Source organism: Lissotriton helveticus, chromosome 3_1, assembly GCF_964261635.1.
Source record: "Lissotriton helveticus chromosome 3_1, aLisHel1.1, whole genome shotgun sequence".
Classification (NCBI taxonomy): domain Eukaryota; kingdom Metazoa; phylum Chordata; class Amphibia; order Caudata; family Salamandridae; genus Lissotriton; species Lissotriton helveticus.
In genome coordinates this window covers 1,837,630,802-1,837,656,059 of record NC_136061.1, presented here as the reverse complement: position 1 = coordinate 1,837,656,059, position 25,258 = coordinate 1,837,630,802, and the positions used below count along the sequence as shown (strand labels likewise).

Here is a 25,258-nt window from a genome sequence, read left to right as displayed (position 1 = left end):
ACAACGGATCGTTTGCGTGTCAACATATTGTCCTTCATCAAATTTCCTAAAAAAGCTGATCCACCAGAATTGGCACTTGATTAAAGACCTAAATACTCAATTTGTGCAATATCCTTTATTTGCATTCAAAAAGGATAAAAGTATCGCGAACTACATTGTTAGGGCAGCAATCCCTAAACCGAAATCATTGACAGTAAGAGATTATGTCAACTTGCCACCTATTAAAGGTCACCACAAATGTGGCACATGCCTATGCTGTGCTTCCACTCAGGAAGGGGATCTATTCCAGCATGCAGGAATATCCTGGAAGCATGAACAGTTTACAAATTGTAAATCAAAAAATGTGGTGTACGGGATCCTATGTCCATGCGACAAGCTGTACATAGGAAAAACAAATCAGGAAATAAGACAAAGGATGTCCCAGCATAAATCACGTATAAAGAGGAAAGTGGTCACTGCCCCATTAGTCCAACATTGGATTGACCAGGTCCACGGTGAACACGATCTTAAATGGACTGTTATCTCTAAAATTGACCCTGACCCGAGAGGCGGAGATGTAGAGGCCAAATTGCGACAACGCGAAGCCATGCTAATCTTGAAATTTAATACTACCACGCAAGGCTTAAACGAAATGTCGGAATTATATAGTCTATAAAAAAACAAGATCAAGTTGATATTAGACAGTGCCTATACTGTACACAACTACGGCACCTCATTTCCGTGTCACGCACACGGCCTGAATAAAGAGCCGGAGGGCCCTCCGGCTGATCAAAACTACGTTTCCCATGAGTCCCCCTGTTTCAACCTGGAAATAACCTGAAGTAAATAGAGGCGTTTCCGCTCCATTGGGAATCGCGTTTTCCCATTGACCGCGACCCAAACCGGAGGAGAAAGACGCAGCCTCAGGTAAACAGCGCCCGCGATCTAATAGTTAACCGCGAGCGGAGTTGCACGCTATGCATGTGCTCTCCCGCTCGCTATGTAGGTCTCCAAGAATATACAACGGAATAATTACATCCGTTGTTTTCTACCAATGTTTTTTACCATAGATTCACACCACGAGGCGAGCCCGCCCCTCGTTTACCGCCCTGGATTGTGAAAAAGCTAACTATTTGGTTACACGTTGAAAGGGGACACTTTACAATATCATTCTGTAAGTACCCACATGACCTTAACTCAGTTTTTTTTAAAAAACGATTAAATTATGCTCCTAAATTCTGAAACATATTGTTTCACTTCTTTCCAGTATACCTCCACGCCTATAAATGCAGTCAAACTACTGACAGGTAATATACTGAGAGTGGATGGATGTAAAGTGTGAGTTGAGAGTCTTTCTTTGGTTTCACTGACAGAGTTTTTCATTTATTTGTTTTTCACAGATTGAGTTTGTGTGGTCCTGAAGAGAATCCTATAGATCAATGTAGGATTTGAAATGCGTCGACCTATTGAGGTGGTAGTTGAATGTTGGCGCCACTATAGCGGTTGTTTTGTACAATATTGAGGCCAATCGTTGGCGCTAAATGAGCTGAATTTTGTAAAGCTTTATCAGAATATTGATTATTTCGTTGAGCGAAAAAAAGAAAGTTATACCTTTTTTCAATTGTTCCGAAGAAAAACCAAAAAACTTGATTATAGGACGATGAAAAAATACTGTTGTTCTGTTGTAAATAGCCTAAAATAACGCCAGCAACCTCTACCAACCCCAATTTTTGTGTACTACTCAATGTTTCTGTTGTCTAGTGTTTAATTGTACGTCTAGTGTCTAAATGTTGTCTAAAATTTTTTATTGACCTTCCCTTTGCCCATTCACTTGTTTCTCCTCCCAACTGATTGTATATTGTTGTATATATTGTATGATCTTTTCGACAAATATATCTAAAAAAACAAAAAACAAAGGTCGAATAAATAGTTAAAATTGAAAGTCAAATTTAATAAATAAACATCTTTTGGAAGTTTCTTGTTTCAAATTGTCATTGACTGAAAAAGTGGTCAGCTTGATAGAGCAATTGAGTGCTCTTCAAATGTAATTTGTAGCCATTTATCGCACAGTACTGGCAAATGGTTTTGTTGATTTCTTAATAGGGCGCAGCCTTACTGTGCTTCACGCCAGACCCAATTTGTTTCTTAGTTAATACACATGAGGCAGGGTGCATGGCATTGAATTAATTCTTTTTATTGACATTTTAACATGCCCTCAAAGTCAACAGGCCCAAAAGGCTATGCTCACTGTGGTTGGCTGTTCTACAGTGATAGAAATGGAGGTCTCTAGTTTGCAATGGTTTGCACCTAGGCTAAGTAGGGACCCTTCCTTCTAATCAGGGTAAAGAGGATACACTTCTAAAATAACCCTTGCTCACCACTTGGTAGCTTGGCAAGAGCAGTCAGGAGATAGTTTCAGACTGCCCCTTTCACTATATGGAAAAGAATAGTGCTCCTCCATAATCAGGTCTTATGTATTATGACAGGATATAAGTGTCAAGAGACATCGAGTGAGTGACTTGGGACAAGAGTAGATTGTTATGAAACAAAGGTGAATGTTGTCATGCATTGTGCATTAAAAAACATGGATATGTTAACTGAAGGCAATAGGTAGTGGTGTGATACATTTTGCAGAGAAAGTAAGTGCTTATTCTTGGGGCACTGCAAAGTACCAGGGGCTAGCTATAGTCTCACTCCATGGGTGAGTGCCACTTCTTTACAGGTCTGTTCCTCAGCGTTACTTTTGAGTTCTGATGTCATTTCTTTATATTATATGACGTGGTGCATCACAAGTCGCCGATTATGAAGAAATTATGAATTTTTATACAGGGATTGCAGAATCGTTCATATAATAAGTTACTTCTGCAATGGTTTGCAACCTCTAGATGTGCAGCCGATTCTGCTAGCTAAGCAGAAATGCACCTGTGCAGTATGCAAGTACAGGCTGAGATGCAGTCACAAGCCAGGTGGCACACAATCACAAAAAGCAGCTTGGATGCCCATACAGTGCCAAGAAGGTTCTTTCTAGAGACAGTTGGAACATACTGCATCCTACTCATGGGCACTGAGGGCCTTATTTACAATGAATAGGCATAGGGCAGCAACGCAAGACTTTTTGCAGTGCTGACCTACGCCTGATCCAAAGGGCAGGAATGCATTGTATTTACAAGATAGGGTGCATTACTGTCCTTTCAGCCAGCACTGGCGTATAATATGGTGCCCAGCAACAGCACGGGCAATCTTGCACCATGTTGCAAGGGTGTCTGCTGTTGGCAGGATTATTTTTGTGCATGCAGGGACATTTTCCTGAACAAAGAGGTGTTTCCTCTTCCTATGTGTGCTGCAGTGTACTGGATGTGACATAGACGGTACTCTTGGGCTCTGGGTGTGATATTAGGCCAACACTCCAATATTTTTTAGCCTAAATGTGTTTTCTCAGCATCACCGGTCTCTTAAACACTGGTGGTGTCTGAAAGAAGTGAGATGTGTTATTCGCTTGGACCACTCGTTGTGACACAGAGGGTAAGCCAAGTCCCTGGGTGTGAAAAAGGGTGTAATTTGTATGGTAGGGAAACATTTTGCCTTTTTGAGAGTAAAGTGCAGCTTCTGCTTGGTCAAGTAGGGTCTGTAGTGATCAAGTTATTCCTCTTATCCACGCAAAGTGTTGCTATCTTTGTCCCCAAGCCAATATTGACAGGCTATCATGCTCACATAGTCCATGTACAGCGCAGAGACTCCCCTTATCATTGAGCGGCATGGGCTAGGAGCGGGCTAAGGTTTTTTGACAAAGTCATAATGTTTTCTTTTCTGTCACTTTTTTCTCTTCTATTTCCATGATGGTGTACTATTGATGCAGTTTTTTGATGTTGTAGTGCTAGTAGATTATTGCAACTGTGTTTTATGTTGAATGTCATGTCCAGTTAACGATCCTATGTGCGTATGAAAAAGTAATTAATTCACATTTTGCTTTTCTGCTGCTAAAAAACAATTCATAATGTTTTGAATCAACCATTGCACTTTCTTACACGTTATTATTTTTCATATGTATTGTTTTATGTACTAAGTTTATTCGATGCATCTTTGGGGCAAGTTAGAATCTATGTTACATACAATAATAGATCTCATCATGCAGAAAATAAGCTCTGTTGAGAACAGGTTGTGCAGTCTAGGGAAGATGGTGGTCTCTGCCCCCCCAATGAATTTAAGGGCAACTTCGACCATGCCTACAGTTCCAGTTTCCATGGAAGGGGGAAGAGCAGGTTATTATAGGGATGAAGGAAAAATTGTTTCGAGGCCACCTGCTATTAGTAGTGCTCCTGTAGTGAATGACACTAATTACCAAAAGTCTGTTAGTATCGACCCTGTTGCTTCTAGACATTTTCCATCTACAACAATACGGCCCCCGACCATGCAGAGAGATCAGATAGAAGAAGACAAGTCCTCGCATGTGGTAGCTTTCCCTACTATTGACCTTCCTCCAGAATCAACCCGTTTTGTAGTGATTCTGGGAAATGTCTCTGCTTTACCATCAGGGAAGAGGGAAGACTATGACCAGCTTCTGAATAAAATAAACCACTGGTTCACACAAAATACCACGATTGGCCTGCGTATATTTAATAACATACTTATGGTACGCAGGGTTAATTGGATAGGGGGCTCACGTAACAAGGGATGGGTGACTGTATTATTATAAACTTTGATAATCCCCATATAGCCGGTAGGCTACTTGCTAGGGATATCAGTTTGACCCCGCTGGTGGACTCTGTCATCAAGATACTACCCCTGGGTTTTTTCTATAAGCCTCCCATTAGTAGGGAGTTGCCAATGGATGGCAGGGAGGATTTAATCGTAAGGGGTGGCCGTGTAAGACCATATCCCAGTCTCCATTCTATTCCTCAAGCCTATCCACTGATACCCGTAGATAGGACAGTTGACGCTACTCGCAGTATAGTTCTACAGAATAGGTTTCATACCCTGTCCGGCATGGAAGAATGTGATTGACTGGGGGATCATAACTTAATAGGGCCAGATCAGGTGATATTGACCCAGGATCAAGGGGATGTAACCCTAAGACCAACAAGGGACCTCCCCAATAACTTCATATCATGGAATATAGGGGGGCTAGCAGTGAAACTACAGGATCCCAGATGGGTAGTTTTTATTAAACAATTTCAGGTAATCTGCCTATAGGAGACATGGTCTCTAGATTATGACCTACTCCTAGATGGCTATAAGGCTTTCTTTGTTCCAGCTAGACCATCCAGGAGTGGGAGACACAAAGGCGGTTTAGCTACTTATATTTCTGTGGGGATTAACTGTAAATTACAGCCAATCTCTCATCCTGATATTCAGATGATAATCGCCCGGACGGGACGTATGAGTTGGGGTATTGTTAATTTTTATAATTCTTTTTTGCCCTCAACAGAGTGCAGTAATCTATCTGCACTGGGAGATGCTATAAAACAATCTTTGAGTGCAAGTCTCCATAGCGTCCTGGTAGCCGGTGATTTTAATGTACACCCGGCCTGTCTGTCGGAATTAGGTTGCCCGCGAATACCCGTGTCACTTTGAGCATTCGGCTCAAGGTGAGATGCTAAACGATATGATCAATAAACTAGATTTGATGGCACATTTTCTTTAGCTGCCCCTTGCACTAAATATACTGTGCCTACATTTAAGGGCCAGGGAAAGGGATCTTTTATAGATTCTATCTTAATTTCACCCTCATTACAGTCTTCTGTGAAGAATTAAGTGACCATAATCCCATAACACTGTACCTGTCAGGTTTACTGGCAGATAAGGGTATAGAGGAAGTGAAAAAGGGTGTACTACGCTTAGTTTATGGTAGGCGTAGATTAAAATGGTCTCACGTTGCTCCAGAAATATTTTACAATGAGGTTAAATCTGTATGTAGCAATGAACTGTCCGTCTGTTTAGAGGAGCGATCTATGCCAATAGAGATTTTAAATGTCTACCACATCATTTCACTTAAGGCGTCCATGCTTCTATCTACCCCAGCAAAAGGAAATGTTAGGTCGGGATCCAGATGGTTTGACCCCCACTGCTCCAAAGCTGCAAAAATGTTGAGGGAGGCCCTGTAAAATAAAAACAGAAATAAAACTGATGTTCTAAACTGTCATAGGGGGTATAAGGCGGCCCTCACCATTAGAAAGGAAGCACTAAAAGAAGAAGTATGGAGTGAATTGCTAGAATCTAGTACCCTTAGAAATAGCTCGAAGTTTTGGGGTGTTGTGAACAGGCCTCTGTTTACGCAGGATGGGGGGGAGGGCCTTGAATCCTACATAACCGAGGAGGAGTGGGTATTACACTTTGAATCTATGTTCGATATCAGGAATGGACATAGTGATAGGGAGTCTTGTGACACATAATAATAAAGACATTTATAGAGCGCATGGAAAATAGTACGCCATCTCGGCGTGTCCCCGCGCTAAAGAAGAGGCGATAAACTCATAAGAGGGGGAGAAGACAGTACGAGGCAAGGGGCATTATTAGGCTATAAGGAGAACAGATGAGTTTTTAGTTGCCGTCGAAAAAATGGTTTCTGAAGGCTCCAGGCGGAGATGGCTGGGAAGTTTATTCCATGCTGTTGCAGCCGCCACTCTGAAAGACCGACCTCCCATTTTTTCTCTCCTATAGCGGTGGGTCATAAGCATGCCCATACTGCTAGATCTGAGTGATCTGCGTGGTTCATACCTGGTAACCAGACCTGTCAGATATCTGGGGGCTTTATATGAGGCAGTATTAAAATATGAGATGGGGGAAATCCTGGAAGGTATAATGGGATTAACAGTGGGTAAAGCACCTGGACTGGATGGGATCCCCCCAGATCTTTTTAAATCAGATACTTCCTTTTGGGCCCCGTTATTAGAACAGGTATTCAATGCGGCAGCACAGCACAGCTGTCCTGAGTCATGGGCAACAACTACAATAGTTCCTGTTTTCAAAAAAGGGGACAGAAATAGTACATCATACTACAGACCTATTTCTTTAATTGATTCTGTGGTAAAGGTGGTAGGGCTGGTCCTTCTTCAGAGACTGACATCGTGGGCTGAGGAACATATGATCTTGTCGGAAGTTCAATATGGTTTTGTGGGTGGTCGGTCCACTATAGCTCAATGTCTCAATTTGTTCTTGATATTGAACAAGTATACTGTTGCACGCTCTGGGACCATCCATCTGGCCTTCATGAATCTGCCATTGGCCTTCGACTGTGTTAACAGGAGGATGCTATGGCAGTCCATGAGGGCTATGGGAGTGGATAATGGTATTGTTAACTTCCTGGAGGACATGCACAAGTCCACCAAAGCCAATGTTAGGTTTTCCCAGGGTTTGCGGGTCATGAGGGATTTTAACATTAAAACGGTTGTATATTGGCCCTCTTCTTATTTAATTTTTATATTAATGACCTGGATAAGGTTTTAAGGGCTACTGGTGCAGATTACCCGAGTGTAGGAGGGCGCGGGATTCCTGTCCTGCTTCATGTGGATGACGCCGTTCTCATATCCAGGACTGAAAATGGGCTACAAACACTTTTATCTGCTTTTGCAAGCTTTATGTTAGACAGGGATTTGCTGATTAATAATTCTAAATCGTATGTCATGCAGGTGGGGCAGATTGTTAAGAAGAATGATCAATTTCGAATGGGAAACTCAAAAATTCCATGTACCAACGTGTTCTCATATCTCGGGGTCCTTTTGGATAATAAGATGAATTAGGGCCCACTATTGCAGAAAACAAAGCGGAACATGGTGAGGGCGAACTCGGTAATCTTTTATTTCGCCTCTAAGATAGGGAAGAAGCCTACAGGGGCTATGTTGCAAGTGTATATAGCAAAAGTCTGTCCATAGCCTCGTATGGCAGCGAACTATGGGGCGAACTGGACAGACCCTTCAAATATCGGAAAATGATTTTCTGAGGTGCTTATTATGTGCTCTAATATGGTCGCTCATAAGGAATTAGGGGTCTCTTACTTAAATGATAAACTATCTTTGCGTCCACTTACCTGCTGGATAAAAAGTTGGCTGAATACAGATATCCCTCTCACACATTTGATCTTAAGAGATTGTATGGCTCTTGATAATTCAGCACGTATCCCGTGGCTGAATTATGTGAAGAGAAGTCTAGAAAGACTGGGTAGGGGGATTTATTTATTAATCCTGACTCCATTGTAAAGAAGGATGTGGAAGCAATTAAGTCGGCCTTTTTATTAGGGGTGGGCGGAATTTGCGTAATCGCGTTACGCAAATCTCCGCGAAACGGTAAAAAATCTCCGCGAACACGCACAAATTCCACGTACATGCGGAATTGCTTGTTTGTGATGCTTTTTTACTGTTCGCAATCGCTGTTTTGCGTGCTCGGGGGAAAATATCTCACGAACACGCATTTGAGAAGGCGAACAAACAACAATTTTTGCGAAGTCGCGGAACGCATAATTTTGGGCAATTTTGCGTTCTCCGTGGAACGCGAAATTACCCAAATTCCGCAAGCGGAACGGAATTTACCGCCCAGGCCTACTTTTTATTAGAGAGGAATATGGAGAGGGAATCCAAGGAGGTTGAGAAATCTAGGGCCTTATTTATGAAGTCCTTGCGCCGCCGGTGCGTCACTTTTAACATGGGAAAAAGTGACGCACCGGCGGCGCAAGACCTTCATAAATAAGGCCCCAAGTGTACGAACACACATTATGCTTAAAACAACCCCTAGGACAGAGCAGTACCTTATGGGGTCTCTGTCCACGCACAATACATTTCTGCTAACAAGGTTTCGGTTGAACCTTTTTCACCTCCTACTTGCCAGACCAATATGTTTTACTAGAGGCATGGTGACAGAGTCCTGCGGCTGCGACAAGCAGTCTCCGCAGGATATGCTGCATTTTATGTTTTTATGTAACTTTTATGCTTTCCCTGGAAAACAATTCCGGGTCCCAATTTTAAGAAGAAGGAATTTTAACCAGGCTCGGCCCGCAATGATGTATTTGCAATTATTGAAAGAAGACTGTTTACCTTTTATACTGGGTTTTTTAAAAGCTTGTGTTAATTACAGGAACAATATGGATCAATAATGTATGTTTTCTTCTGGCCTTTTTTTAACTGTTTATTATTCTCTACTGTAATTATGGCGCTCTTCTATTGATCAAGCACAGATTGTTTTAAATTGTATTACTGTTGTGCAACTTTTATGGTTTTATTTAAAACCGAATAAAGTTTATGATGATGATGATGATGCATCTTTGTTCTAATATGAGCTCACAGTAAAAGTCATTATTACTGGCATAACCCTGTGTACATATTCTTTCCCCTCGAACAGAGTAGGATGTAATTTTATTTAAAAACCTGAGAAGTCTAAAAGTACATTAAACCCTCTTAAAAGTTTCCAACCCATCATGGACTCGCCTTTGACCCCCATACAAACTAGATTTCCCACGCAGGCTACAAAGCAAGATACATTTTGCTGTGAGTGGCACACACATACTAAGACACATTCTTTCTCCTGGCCAAAAGGGGTAACCTTCGACACCAACATAATCTAACGTATGAGGACGCACATACAGACCAAATATGTAGGACAGAAAAATACTAAAAGAGAAGCACTGTTAAGACTGTGGGCCATTTTCAAGTTGGTCCCAACCTACAATTCTGCCCCAGAATCCACAAGGAGCGTGTCCGCAGCTTCCCCACCATCTACCGTCACAAAGATGTTCTCCCTGGTGCTGGCTATCCAAGCCAATCTTGCACTAGGGTACATCAACCAGCCGGTCGAGGGGGCCGGAGGTCCCCCTAAGGGGCAATGAACCACTAGATCTAGGATTGAGAGGTTGCCAGATCAGCAAACCTCAACAATTCCTTCATCTCTCCAGTTAGGTGCTAGAATCCCCCAAAGTTTGACCCCCCAATCCATTGTTCACAACCCACCAAGCCCTAGCAACACATTAAGCATACACTCCAACCCCTCCAGTAAGACAACCTCAGGTTACCGGGGTATTCATAACGGTCCTGGACAGCGACAACCCTAGTGGGGTAAGCAAAGGGAACCTAGCCCTCTGAGGTCTATCGGAAAGTATAGCCACTCCAGGTCCTGTGTCCATGCCAATTACCAACTGACTCTGAGAAAATAGCAAGAAAGAATAGGGAAGACCTTGCTGGCCCCTTCTAGGTGACCTATTAGAAAATTGGACTAAGGAGTGGAAATGATTTGGCTGATCATTGCCTAAGGGGGGTTGTTTTTTATGTTCAAAATATTTTATTGAAGAGTTATTTAACAGATAGGAAACACAATACAGAAAATAATATCGAACTATAGAAAATAGAAAAAACATACTAGAATATCTAAGAGAAAGTACAATTGCATTCCAACATTGTAAAACAGTATAAGCATAATTTAAATTAGAAAACAAATTTGAATCAAAGATAAATTATTACAAAAATGGAAATAAGTAGCCTAAATTGTAGAACATGTACTGACATGCGAATCCAAAACTAGAGCACATACCAGATTTAGAAGGAGAAGAGTCCTGAGAATGTGGATAAAAGCATTGCCCAAGTCTCAACAAAAAAAATCCACTCCCGCCATGCATTAACCGAAAGTGAGGTAGGGGGTTGTTTGAGCCAGAGGACATGGTTATGGCAGAGAATTGCATCATATATAGGAAAGGAAATCCTGAATAGGATTTCCCTTACATGCAGCAACACATTGTAAATGTGGTAAAGAAAACAAGTCAAGAAAAGAAGGGAACCAAGAGTAAGTAGAAAGAAGTTGGATCGGACCAGGACGCCACTGCAGTATCCCTGAACATAGAGCAGGTGATCCTGGGCAGAACAGCTGAGACCGTGATGGCACCGAAAGTGACAGCACCTATGATGGTGCCGCTCTAGAGGTTCAGGAAGGATCTAGCAGGTAGCAACAGGGTTTTAGGAAAATGTGCAGAGAACCCCCAAAGGCTAGGACTGAGTCACATCCTTCCCTACCATCACAGACCCCATTAAGCAGCAGGGCCAATGTGGGTCAGCTATGTACTCATCAGGTGAAATAGACACCCCTGCTCTCATTTGTCCCGTGCTATCGATGACCCGACAATACAATGAGGAGCCCACCGTAACGATATTGATAAAAAGCACACCCCACAGCTTCCTGATCTGCTTGAGTCAACAAATTTCTGTCTAAAAGAAGGGCTCATGCCCCTGTCCATAGATTCCATGGACACGCAAGGGCTCTCAGTCACGGTCATGAGAGTTCCCTACACGAAACCTCTAGAGATACATGTGGGAGGCAGCCGTGTGAACGGGCAACTATTATATCACCCCTCATACCCAAATAATCTTCGAGGTAGAGACCTGATGGCCAAATTAAATATGACCCATCTTTTCTCAGAGTATGGGATAATGACATGCTCAACCCCTGGGATTGCCCTGACAAGGCTCATGTCTTTAATCCACCTGCATTGCTCAGGCAGGCAGGCAAGATCAATGCCCGCTGATCGGCCTGCTTTCACCAATTTCATCCTTACCCTCATTGTTAGCATGCCAGGGCTGCTAGATGGGAAGGTTTTGTTGCCCCATAAATTTGTGTTCTGCATGGAAGGTCACCATGACGTGGGACACCAAGGGGAAACACTGCTCTGCTTAGAGGCTGTGGAGATACAGCCCAAATATCTGGTCCTGTTGTCAACAGACCAAGCAAATGCAATATGGGCATGTTTCATCTTCATCGCACCCGGCCTCAGCAAACCGGAAAATAACCGATCACCAATTGTTTGGGTGAGATCACAGATTGAGTGTGTTGTGCACAAGCAACATGGCAGGAAAAAGACTTGCCAACAGTACCACCACAGCGGCGGCCCAAAGGTCCCTAAGATGTAGGACTCATCAAAACCACCGAACCTGTAAGAACAACCTTGCGGGAATGGGCCATCCTGTCTGGGGTGTGCCAATACCAACTCTCCGAGGAGGCAGACGATGGTATAACACCCCCAATCCAAGATCTAGTTCACTTTGGGATCCCCCCTGCAATACACAGATCATCCCGGTCAAGGGAGGGAGGAACCTGGAACCAGGTGCAGGGCCTGCACCCCCTTAAATGATATTGTGTTCCCAAAGGTCCCCATATTACCAGAGTCTTCTGTCATACTAATTAGCATACCTGCAGTCACCGGCTACTTTTCTGTGATAGTCATAAAAAACACATACTTTAGCATTCTGCTGCCCCCAAACAGCCATTACCTAACTGCATTAACCTTCCGAGGGGTTCAGCCTGAAGAAGGAGGGAGGTGCCTCTAATCAGAACTGATTTATAGACTTATTTTCCTGGCTCTCCCAGTGGGTGACCAGACTGTGCCTGTCATTGCTTCGAATTGCTCTTTTTCTGCTATTTGTGTGTGGTTTCCCATAAGTGGGGGTTTCCTGTTGTAAAACCGCAGTCCTCAAGTTAGGTGCAATGCAAACTACTAGGGAATTAGTAGTAGACACAAGAGAAACACAGCAAATGTTAATAATGTGACTGTCATGAAGTATGGGGTGAATGATGTAGCTGAAAATTCAATTGGAGGTGGAAATGTTAATATTGGAAAATACAATATAAATGCCTGTCGTGATATTTGTACAAATAACGACGAACTTGCATCACTTTTGTTGAATTCACCTAATATGACCTCCTCTTGAACCCAAAGTCACACATGCGTGGTGAGACAGGCCCTGCAACCTAGGCCTGAGGGAACTGATTGACAGATCACAGGTGAGATGACACATAACAAATCTGGAAACCCAAGATCGACAGATTGATAGTGACACCACAATGGTCTTAAGATATTGGCCCAATGAAAGATGTTTGGCCGGAGAGATGCACGTTCCTAAACCACCATAAAGTCAGATGCCACACTTAGTTAGAAACACTCAGAACACAGCATGCCCACTACCCGCAGTGACCATGCTCTCCCAATACGGGACATCTGGACAGATACCCACTGTCCCCGCAGTGAGTACACGCAAGGTCGAGACTGACCTGCGTTTCTTTTCAATTGACCAGATTTATGGCCCTGTGACTAGGCCCAGATTTCTATCTCCAAAGAAATGTAAACATTACTTTATGATACTTCATGTAATGTATAAAATGACGGCTGATACCAATGTGCTTTGAGACAGCCTTCAGACCCCAACTCTGTTGCTGCTCTGCCAGCCCCTGCATTTAATTAAAGCAATTGCTCCTGTTTTGCTAAACACTTCTCGTCTTTTTTCAAGGGAGGAAGGCAAGGAGTACCATTATGTTGTCCATTATATGTTGATGATTTTCTACTACTCAACAAAACTGGGATTGGGCTGCAAAGACTTCTTATGAAATTGGATGAGTTTTCTGTAACAAATAAAATGGAAATTAATCTTAAGAAAACTAAACTTCTTGTAGCTGGCAAGAAGATAAAGAAAGAAGGCAAGTTTATTAGTAATAGGGATCTAGAAGAAAGAGCATCAGAGTACAAGTACTTAGGAGTCATTGTCAATAATAGATTTATTGATAGGTCATTGAGAGGAATGACTGCTGCCGACCCTTGCTTAATGTTGTGAGGTACTCTGTGGCAGATTTGTGAATTTTCTGGATATGATCTTTGCAAATATTTATAGGCAAGTCTAGCAGCTTCCAAGAAATGCTTCAACTGGCCAAATCCGTTTGGAATTCAGCCTAAAAGGCCAGGTGGTTGCCAGCCTAGGGCAATTTTTAAAAACATGTTTTCATATTATTGATCATGCAACCATGAGGGAAATACCTAGTGGGATTAATACAACCTCTTCTGTAAAATACTCTCCTTTTATCACATATAAGTCACCCCTAAACTAGGCTATGGGCATAGAGTTGGATTCTATGTCATTAAAAGGTAGGTGGTTATTAGGCTTTATATGTACCAGTAGTGAAAAACTTAAAAACTCGTTTTTCACTACTGTGAGGCCTACCCCTCTCAGGAAGGGGCAGCTTACTGCACAAAAGCCTTTTCCTCTTTTTATGTGTACCGCAGAATAGAGCACACATAGAAAGAGGCATAAACAAGGAGAAATAAAGTGCTTTCTCCTTGTTACACGACACCTCAGGAGGTATAAGGTTTTGGTGCTTCCCCAGGTTTACATGGATTTGTAAAGCTGGGGAAGCCTCAAAATCAATGAGTAGAGAGAGGAGAGGAATTGGCCTAACGGCTAGGGCGGTCGACCTCGAATCTGGGGAACTGGGTTCGAGTCTCGGCAATGACGCTGAACATCCTGTGATTCTGGGCAAATCACTTAATTCCCCGTCCCTAACAAAAAATAATGGGGCATTTTACCAACGATGAGCGATATTTATCGCTAACGATGCTTAGCAACAAATTTTTTAACGCTAAGCATCGCCGGAATTTTTCGCAGAGATAACTTGCTATTAGCAAGGTTTATCTCAGAAGTGATAAAAATCCTCGCGCTAACTGCCAAATGAGAGATTATTGCTGGAAAACCAACGATAATCTCTCGAAGTTTGGCGTTAGCTTGATGATAGGGGCTCACAAACTTAGCCATGATATCCACCTTCCATAGGGTATCATGGCTAAGTCAGGAAAATACCAGGTGTAAAAAAAGCAGTGCTAACCGCAGTTAGCGCTGCTTTTTTTTATCACTAACAGGGTTAGCGAAATCCTTGATAATAGGAGAAATGTCGCGTAACAACATTTCTCCTATTATTTTTCTCTGGAACGCCCCCTTTGCATCTTATTAGAGATGCAAGGGGAAGCGTAGAGAAAAAGGGTGCTAAAATGCGAATTTGCGTGTTAGCACCCTGTAGCTGATAGGGAGATAATTTTATCTCCGCGTTCTTGGCTTTTAAAGCCAAAAAAGCGGAGATAAATCCCTTGATAATATTCCCCAATGTTTCCTCATGTAATGCAACTAGTGCTATGTAAAGCGCTCTGATACTCAATTTGGGTCAAGTCTTGCTATATAATACTCTGTAAAAAAACATAAATGAGTATTGCATGGGAACACCAACTACAATATCCATAGAATGCCTCCAGAGCACAGAGTACGACAATCCAGCTTTCTGCGCTGCCTTGCTTTATTCCACGTCTGTGAGGCCGTGCAAAGTGGCTTTGTGTGGCCTCATAGATGCATTTGTAGTCTGTGGTGTGTCACGATAAGTGATGCTCTGTCAGCACCATGGGCTCATCAAATACGCTCCTACATGTAAGGTATCTAACAACTGACTTACCTCTTGGTTCACTGGCGGCATCTTAATCACAGCACTGTGGGGCTGGGGCAGTGAATGTTTCAAAGTTCATGCATAGAAACTCTCTTATGATAAAGGTCACAAAATGTAACAATACAATCTAACGTACTGAATGGAAAGGCATGTGCATGTTTTTAAAAAACGCTTTGAATTTTAAGACTATTATTTTTACAACATGATTTACATGTTAAACGTGTAGATCGGAAGCCTCGTGTTGGAGCTCAAAATGGAGCCAGGCCGCCGGCTCTGCTCTCCATAATGATATGTTGGCTCACTCACTTCCAGGTGCGGTGTATCAGAAAGGAAGTGAATTTGTTGGGTTGTCTCTCTATAGCTGAGTAGTATGGGCGCTGCGGCAGGTCAGGATTGGGGTACGTAGGTAGAGCTCTGTTAGGCTCTAAATGGATAACAGGACATGAAGGAAGGTGGGAGACGATGGGTAGCCTGATGCTTTTGGAGATCTAGCTTTATTATTTTCATTTTAAACAAAATCAATATGGTCCCAGGAAGGCAGACGGATGCGTAAAACTAGCTACTACTATAAATAATTCAGGCCTCTGCCACACTTGACTCTGCAATGACACCTAGGGCCCGATGTAGGTAAATGTAATTTACCGATTCTTAAATACCGAATTTTACCGATTCGGTATTCAAAAATCGGTAAATGAGATGTAGGAAAAAAAATCGTTATTTTTTGCCGATTCAGTAAATTTACCAAATCTGCTGATTTTCGGTTTCCTACATCCCAATTGCTCAATACCGGTCGGTAACGGCCCAAAATACCGATTTTCGGCCGTTACCGACCGGTAAAGGGCTACCTACATCTGGCCCCAAGTCCTGTAAAGTCCAAGTCTGGTCAGAACAAGACTCAGTTAGCACTAGGCTTGTATATACCTGGATTGTGGGCCTGGCAAAACAAGAAGAAGGCGACTGATATTCGGTCCACTCTCCTTATGCACAATGCTGTACTGATGCTGTGCACCATAATGTCAAGCCCAGTCACCGTTTGGCTTTAAAATGAAGCCACACAGTGATTAGCCATGTACTTGATCATCCTGCCCCCCCACACTCCTTTAAGCCAGGGGCGCAGGGACAGCATAGCTTTCCCAGAACCAATCCAGGCTTTGTTCTCATGATTTTTTATACGTAAAATTGCACGAGAGCAAAGTAAGGATTGGTTCAGGCAGGTGAACCCAAGACTCCAAAGGAGATGGGGGAGACTGTGCTGTGTTTCTTCATGCTCCCTAACAGAGAGCTGGTTCGAGGCCTGAAGTGCACTTCAGGTTGGCCACAGACTGAGATCTGCCCAACCCGACATGCGCACTTCAGCTAATGCTGCCATCTGCCGGCACTGCCAATCCCCTGGATTGGCCATCCCTCCTTGCTTTAACAGCGCCCCCGCAGGCAGCACAACTAACCTATGGAGCAGCAAGGGACCTAGTCCTACAGAGCTTAATTTTTAACTTGCACTTCCTGTTTAGGATTATGAACTGACACCTCATACTGGGAGCACAGGGGGGCTAATGCCCCAGAAGAGGAGCTGTCCCAGCAGCTTAGCCTTGGTTTACCCTTGCAATGCCCACTTTTGGTGTTTTTTTAACCTTTGCCAACTTGTTTCATTGTGAAGCTGTCAAGACGTGACAAAGAAATATGAAAACATTTCTTCGCAAATCCAAATATCGAATATAATTTGATCAACCTTGGTTTGGAGGTCTTGGTTTTATAATCTCTCCGTTTTTCTGTTGTTTTTCTACAACACAAGTTTAGTTTCTACGGCAAGTCTTTAGAATTCCTACACACAAATGCCAGTACTCATTGTGACTCCTAAACCATACCTTGAAATCAGCGGTGAGCTTGATGGTGATTCTGGTTTTCTTGTCCCATATGATTATTACTCCTATATTGGCTTCGACCACAAGGAACAGTCCGCTCTGCCGTATGATATATGGAACCTTAGTGTCACATACAAACTCCCGATACGTTCCTCTATGTAGGACCAGAATGCATTTCTAGTGCAGGAAGAAAAGACACATCCCAAAAATTATCTATTGTTCATACTCAACAGGCACAAAATGTACATATGAAATGGTAGGTTGCAAATGATGTTTGGTTCTGCAGCATCTCTGTGATGCAGCAACAGGACTGGTAAATCTTGACTACAATGAAGTGAACAATATTAATTCTTTGGTGGCTTCACAGTGTTTGCTGCCAGTAGCAGAGAACATCAAACCCCTTTTGGGGAAAGAATATGGAAAAGTGGATTATGCTCCAGGAAGGCTAGGATTCCAAAGGGAATGAGGCCAATTCACAAAATGGTATTAAACCTGTAGTTTTAGTAGTACTTTCACAAATGGCTGCTGTAGATTTACTGCTTTTGACGAGCCATAAACCAGAACCGTTGACAGTTGTGTACCTAGAGAGCACTTTCAGTTGCAGGTCTTTAGGCCCACCACTCAAGCGCTTTGTGACCCTATCACAGGTATGCACCGCTGCATAAATGCTACAATACAATACTATATCGAAAAGGCCATGTGACATTACTACATGTTGCTATTTCCCAAAAGTGGAATTATACACGCAGTAAAATTCGGCACCGAGGAAAGGCAGAAATGCTGTGCAACTGCGCTCATTTTTTAAATTTCTTTTTCATTTCTCCGCAAGAAAAAACATTTTCTCTCTTTTGAAACACCTTTTCCTACACCCCCACGAAGTTTGAGTGCGTTTCTATCCCCTACCCACCATTGAGGAGGATTTACTCTGGCTTTTTGAAAACCATTTCCATATGAGTAAGGATCGTATATGAGTTTGCGAATGCGAAGAACACACAAGTTTATGGCCATTCACAAACCTACAAGGCTAACCACGCCTTAATTTGCACACTCCTTAGCTCTTATACGGGATTTTCTTCTCTATAACTTACTGCAGAGCAGTAGATGTATTTACACTCAGCATCTTTCTGGATCTCTGACAAGCATAAATAAGCAATTGGAAGGTAGCAAGGCGTGCTGCTCTTTGGTAGGTTAGATTTTCTGAATTAAAAAATATATATTATTTAATTTGGCCTGATTAGAAAAAAGACTTAAACAGTCCCAAGACATTCCACTTTCTTCTTACAGTTTACCTTTCGGATACAGCTTCTCATCATTGTTAATGTGAACAGACAAGTTTTAATGGGCTATTGACATTTATTTGTTGCTTAATGTGGAAAGGGGCAAACATGCTTACACTTCAAAGTTGATGTAGTCCAGTGAACTATTTGTTAGAGCAAGACAGTGAGAACCAATATTTGAACCTAGTTCTCCTAACTCCAAATACAAAGCTTCATCTAAAACCGTTGCAGTGGTTTACCATGTTCTTTGCTAGGCCCCCTATTGAACTGCCATACCTATTAGTGAAGTTACTCTATTGGTTTGTAACTTGCAGACACCTTAACATTATTCAGCTACAATCATCCCGAGGTCTTGTAAGTACTAAGATTTACCCAAGCAGACCATCAAATTACTCACCCCTATAAGGATTTTGATGGCTTTAGAGCATGTCATCCCGTGAGAGCCACAAAGCATATTCTCTGTGATAACCCGGAAGGTATTCATGGAATGAGAGCTGCAATAATCCTTTGGAGAAAAATGACAGAGTTAAATTTATGAAATGCCAGTTTCAACCATAATGAGAGGTAGCAACCTATAGTGCACAACTAGGTAAATGAAAAAATAAGTGGGTACCTGAGTCAATATGTATTCGCTATTTCCGTTAAAGGTGTAGATTTGTCCATCAAAAGTGTTGTAATGGCCCTGTCCATATAGGCTACATGATGCAAGTGTTGCCATCTTTGTACAATTCCATCTCCCGTTGGTGCATGTGCTGAAAAGCAATATATCTACAATAAACTTCTCTCAATTCTGATTTTAGTCTGGATATAAAAAGCTCAAAGTAGTTAATAAAGACAAGTCACAAATCATAGGCTTGAATTTGGAAAAAAAGGAAAATGTAGGAAACCTGATTGTCAAGCTACACTTATTAATGCAAGATTTACCTGAGCTCCCACAACGCAAAAACAATCATAATCGTATTCGGTAAACTGGTTTCTCTGTGGATCAGTATATCCGTCTCACCGTTAGTAGCAATGCAAGGCATTCCTCGGAAAAAAATGCACTTGATAAATGTTCAACTGCACCAAGCATACAGTGATTAAAATGATACTAAAATAAAGAAAATGGGATATAGGGAGCAGGGGTTATTGTAAAAACTAAATCTAAGCTACAAGGAATAAGGTGGACTCCAAAAAATTGCTAACAAGGTCCAGTAGTCCTGAACCTAAGCACCCTCCAAGCTAGACCCATAACGTAATGCGGTCACATAAAAATCTTCTCTATTCACCCTAGTCAAAAGTAACCCTGGACAAAATACTACGCTACACTAACGGAGCATGCAAAGTTTGTACTAATTTGCACTTCACAAATTGCACGTAGTACAGTACCAAAACTGTGCTTAATCACGTAGCGTACTAGCTAAATCAACAACATCCTCAGATGCTTTAAAAAAATCAATTTTACATGCTTAAAAGCATTTAGCCAATTCACAAGAATGAACTTTTACAATTAAAACAGAGAGAGCTGATGATTTGCCCCCCCCCCCCACCTAGGAGGAGGACCAAGCAGATGCCTTGAACACAAAGAGCATAAACAAAAAGCAAATTTTGTTGAACTTCAGTGGTGGTCCCATCCTCTTAGGACCACCCCAAGCACAGTTATTGGCAAAAAAATAATCCCAACCAAAGGCCCTGCAAAGCATTATGGGACGAGATTAGCAGTGGGCAGTGAATATTATAGTACCCAATATCAAAATAATTCTACAAAGAGCTGCAGTTTACCTAGTCGTTACTAGATGCCCCTCACGAGTCAAATGTAAAGCATTGAAATTATTCTTACATCAAGCTGCAGTTCCACTAGTCGTTACTAGATGTCCCTCATGAGTCAAATGCAAAACCATTGAAACCCTTTCATCAAGCATTTCCATTTGAATCGTGAGGGACATCTAGTAACCACCAGTTGAACTGCAGCTCTTTGTAGAATTATTTTGACATTGGATACTATATAATATTCACTGCCCACTGCTAATCTCATCCCATAATGCTTTGCAGGGCCTTTGGTTGGGAATTTATTTTGCCAATAACTGTGCTTGGGGTGGTCCTAAGAGGATGGGACCACCACCAAATCGTTCAATAAGATGTGATTTTTGGTTTCAAGGCATGTGTTCGGTACTCCCCCTAGGTTAGGGAGGATCCCAAAATCATCACCTCTCTCACTGCTTGCTAATTTTTCAGTTTCGTGTGTGTGAAAGTACTATATGCACTTTAGCATATAAAGATAGAGATACTTATTTCATCATAATTGGCACTGTGCAGGATGCCATTTGCAATCATTTAGCAATTATTTCACAGTGCCGACAAGTACACAGTGTCATCAACTACACTACGCAAACTATGTGTACTACGCGAAGTTCAAAGTATACTACGTGAAGCTATGTGTAGTGCTGCTACGCAAACTACGCCCAGGCTTAGTCAAAAGCATGGAAGACCAGACTTAGCGCACGGCCCGGGCATCTGGGGACTGAGCAGGTGGGGTATCCCCCTGCCTGACAACTCACATGGCATCTCCCCAGGCATGGTTCACATCACCTACACAATATCCTCAACTAGTAAAGGGGACATCCATATATTGCCTGTGTTCATTGTCCTGCCGGAGAGGCTCTAGGGAGTCAAAATAGGCAGTGAGTTGGTCTGCGGTCGGGATAACCGTGGTTTGGTACGAGGTGCTATAGAAATGTATGAAGGTTTGGGTGATACCGTTGGTGTCCATATGTACCTCCCCTGACTCGTCTACAATCTGAGGTATGTATTCAGTAGTCCAAGGCTACTAGAGAAGCCTGGCCAGGGTCTTGCCTGCTCTCTCCCCATACCCGTACACTTTGGTTATGGATTCCATGTCAGCCAGCTGATTATATTTAGTGAGCTTTTGCTTAATGACCTCAAGTGTCACTGCAGCACCAGCCATAATTTAGCACAGCTCCAGACTTTGAATATGCGTCTCCAGGCACATCATTTAGTCACACAGCGATACACCCAGTTATTTAGAGATAAAGGTCCCCCTTATCACCACCTTGAAGGCCCCAAAATATTGCCTACAGAAGACACCATCTGAGAATTAAGGGTGAAGCAGACCATAATCGCTTGATGGATGTCCTACTGAAAGAGTGGATCACAGAGAGCCCCAATAGGAGTCTCCATGCAAATGCCCTCCTATGCTTGTCGTCTGTAGAGAGCTCCATGAGCACAGGGAAGTGACCAGAGTGATTCTTGGCAGATGCTCCACTCGAACCACACAAGGGCATCTATCCCAAGAGACCAACCAATAGACTATCCGGGACCACAAATTTTGTGTGTATGTGGTGCACGTGCCCTCAACAGCATTTCCATTGTGTAGTCTCCGCATGTCCACTAAGTCATTATCCAAAATGATACTCTGCAGTAGGTGAGCCGCATTCGAGTGCAGATGTCTTGTGATGCTAGGTCTGTCTACTATTGCATCTAATATCACATTGGAGTCTCCTTCCCAGACCACAGACCCACAGCTCTAGCCCACCAATTGGCACAACCACTCCATAAAGAAATTGGGGATGTCTATGTTTGGGCCATACACAGAAACAATCGTCAAGTATTTCCCCCACAGTGTCCCACATAGGTTAATGTATCTGTCATCTTTGTCACGGATCTCCTTGTCAGTGTTCCACGTGGTCCTCCTCCAAATCACTATTGCAATGCCCCATGCATATGCCCAGTATATGGGCACCTATAATTTGATCACCTATCCTGTCTGCTGTCTGTGTAACATGAGGAGGAGGAGGCAGACGCTGATGCTGAGAGGAAGAGCGTGGAGTGAGGAACGAAGACTGAACCGCGGTCTACAGAGAGATGCTGCCAGTGACAATTAGCCCCTGTAGCAGGCTTGTGTTGATCCAGTGTCCCCTTCCCCTCTCGGGGCACTGTGGCATTAAAAGACCATGAAGCTCTATCTCCCCCCAAGAGCCTGATGAGTATCGTCGTTGGGATGTTGGGAGGCTGGAACGTTCAAGAGGACATGACGCAGAGCTCCTGGGTACTCCAAGATCCCTGTGGCACCCATGCCTGAATGAGGAACACCCCTCCATTGCCATGTTAAATGTGATAAATTCAGCAAGGAGGTTGCAGAGTATTGCAGTCAGGTTCTGGTTGGGGCATCTTTTTATTTTGCCCATTGCCCCACAGTTTCCCACCAGGATCAGCACTGGTTTCCCAGAACTTCTTTTCCTATCCAATGAGTTGATTTTGCCCAATGCTATTGCTTCCATACTTGCTTTCAGACTTTGGGGCTTCAGCAACTCTAGAGCCCAAAGTGCTCCAAAGACTGGACATGAGAGGAGGGGAAATTTAGGTATTTTACAGCATTGATAGCGCAGTGGCAGCCTCTCTAGGGAGCAGGTGCAGCTTGTGTTCTGTGGAACTGCTTATGCTCTCTTCTAGTGACTCTGCTACAGGGCCAGTTGGACTAGTGCTGTGCGGTGCTGTTATCTACTGCCTTCTGCTTACTGCCTACTGCCTACCCCTGCCTGCTGCCTATTGCCTGCCTACTACATGTAAATCGGCTGCCTGTAAGCCAACTATTTCCCTTACCTGCTTTTTTTGCACATTGTGCTTTTTGTGTCATTGCTCCAGCCACTCAGACATTGCTTGGACTGATAGAACGTTTAATCAAGACAACTGTTGGAGATAGCTTTCTGGGAAATAATTACCCTCTAACATCCATTTTAAGCCTTTTGACTATTAATAGTGATTCTCTTCATGGCAGAGCGCCAATAAAGGCCGAGAGGGAGGGGGAGTCGAGCTGACAGCTACAATCAGCATAAGGGGGGGAAAGTTAGCCTCAAGAGCAGCTTGTAGTCAGGCATAGCACACTGTTAGGTTCCTTGGAGCCTGTTTATTATACCCCTGGATGCCATCCACAGATGCCTATGTGGCTCCCATTAATGAGGAAGGAGGGCCATTGATCAAGGATACTCAGTCTGACGGTTTGCCTTAATGAGACATCCAGGGCTATCAGCACTGCCTCTCCCTGTTCCTTACCTACTCCCAAAAACAGTGGTGATGTTTTGTTGGAGTATTATCACAAAGTGGGCAGTTGAGGGTCACTTTGGTGGTGTGGTACCCCACTCAATTGAGGGTTCAAATGTGACGACCCCGTCATCTTCCTCATCATCCACCCTGGGGGTGGCTTTGTGGTGTCTCTCCCTCTTGGCTAAGTCAAGGTCATCTTGCCAGGTCTACAGTTTCTACAATGGAAACAATGGAATCCATGTTGAAATCAATGTTGGAACCTACGTTTGATTCCCCGGTAAGCACTCCTACTATCGAGACTATCAAGACTTCTGGGACCCCTGTCCTCAGGGATAAAAAAGGTCCAGTCTGTAGGGTGTAAGCAGAAGTCTATCAGATCAGGCGCCTGACTGCCATTCTCTTAGCAGGACTTTGCATAACATTTTAGTCAGAAGTCCAAGGTCTGACAGGAGCAAGGAGGAAAGTAACACAGTTTTGGTAAACAGTAATGTTGATGCTGAGGTTGAGAATGGATATGTCAGTGTGAAGAGGTCACATAGTGTAGGTGGAATGGAAGGTGCTGTAGGGGAGATCTATGGGGAAATGAAGCCCCTATTGCATTGCTTCCTTCCCCTGTTGAGCCAGCGAAAAATCAGTTTGCCTGCACTACGAGTGATAATGGAGTAGGTGGCATTGTTGTTTCCCCAAAGGACAAAGGAAAGGGGGTGGTTCAAATATTTACGTTATGTGATGACAACCAGTGAGTCTAAATGTGTCCCAAATATGCTGGGTGATGTCGACAGTGTGGGTAAACCAGTGAAGCACACACCTCTTGTTGACGTAGTCTTCAACTCGCACCCGATTGCTAAACAATTCAGTATCCCTTTTGACAAAAAGACTGACGTAGAGCACCACAGTCTCCCTCAGAGTGTGCCAGAAAATGTTTAGGGGACATGAAGCTGTCAATTCTTTCAAACATAATAGAGGGGCTACAAGGGCAGAGGAGTTGTGAGTTTAGAAGCCAGACCCCCAAGGTCTTCATCCTCCCCAATAACCATGAGGGCTGCTGGGTCTGGTGTAGACTCGTTGAACCATCATACAGTGAAAAAAATTAATACATACTTTTTATTGAAGGTAAAGAGTATGAAGAATCGTTTATTGGATCAATAAGGATGGCTGTTGATGATAAGCATGAACAAAAAAATTAGATTAATTCCCTGGGAAAAGATTCTGACTTTAGTCAAGACTTGTTCATGTTAAGCCTTCTCTCCCTAATGCAGGTAACCTTTCTGGGAATGGTAAAGGCAATGGTCCTGAATAATACTCAGAATGTTAAGCTTATGCAATAGCTCAAAACTACTAGCAAATCACTTAAGGATTAGTTTAAGGGTGCGCCCCTGGGAGGAGGGTCAAAAGAGGACATACTTGACTTTGGTCCTTTCTCAGCCCCACAAGAGGGGACCCCACTAATGCCTGGCACTGTAAATGAGGAGATATTATGTTTCAAAATGTCCCTAACTAGTCCTAAAAAGAGGGAGTGTATTTAGGAAAAAAGGATTCTATCTAAATTCATTCTTGCCATAATGCTGACTTCAGGGGGAAGGAATAGAGCCCAAGCAGGGAGGGGAGGTGAAAAGCATCTGGGGCATTTAAAGTTGTGCGGTGTGGACTCCCTCACTCATCAGCCCAAACCTCCATATCCAACTGTGGTCATTACGATGGGTAAAGAATAAATCATTAAGGGGGAGCCTAGTAGGAAAGACGCAGGGAGGCTAAGGAAGTTTGCAGAGAAAGAAGAGGGAAAATCAAGGAATGTTCAACAGTGGCAAAAGAGGTCTCTGGGTGCAAAAATATAAAATAATTCTAAGGGGTCAGCCTGAAGTGTATTTGCTAACATCAAAAGAT

At 43.0% G+C, this 25,258-nt stretch overlaps 1 protein-coding gene across 1 annotated transcript in view; it reads right to left on the bottom strand.

Annotated features, from left to right (window-relative positions):
* The window catches only part of LOC144824333 (uncharacterized), a 610,480-nt gene that overhangs the window by 502,519 nt on the left and 82,703 nt on the right, over window positions 1–25,258 (bottom strand). Inside the window, exons 4-6 of the mRNA XM_078683450.1 lie at window positions 18,948–19,086; window positions 18,732–18,839; window positions 17,061–17,234 (exon numbers count right to left, since the gene is read on the bottom strand). Coding sequence (XP_078539576.1) covers window positions 17,061–17,234; window positions 18,732–18,839; window positions 18,948–19,086 — 421 coding nt within the window. The remainder of the gene's footprint in view (window positions 1–17,060; window positions 17,235–18,731; window positions 18,840–18,947; window positions 19,087–25,258) is intronic.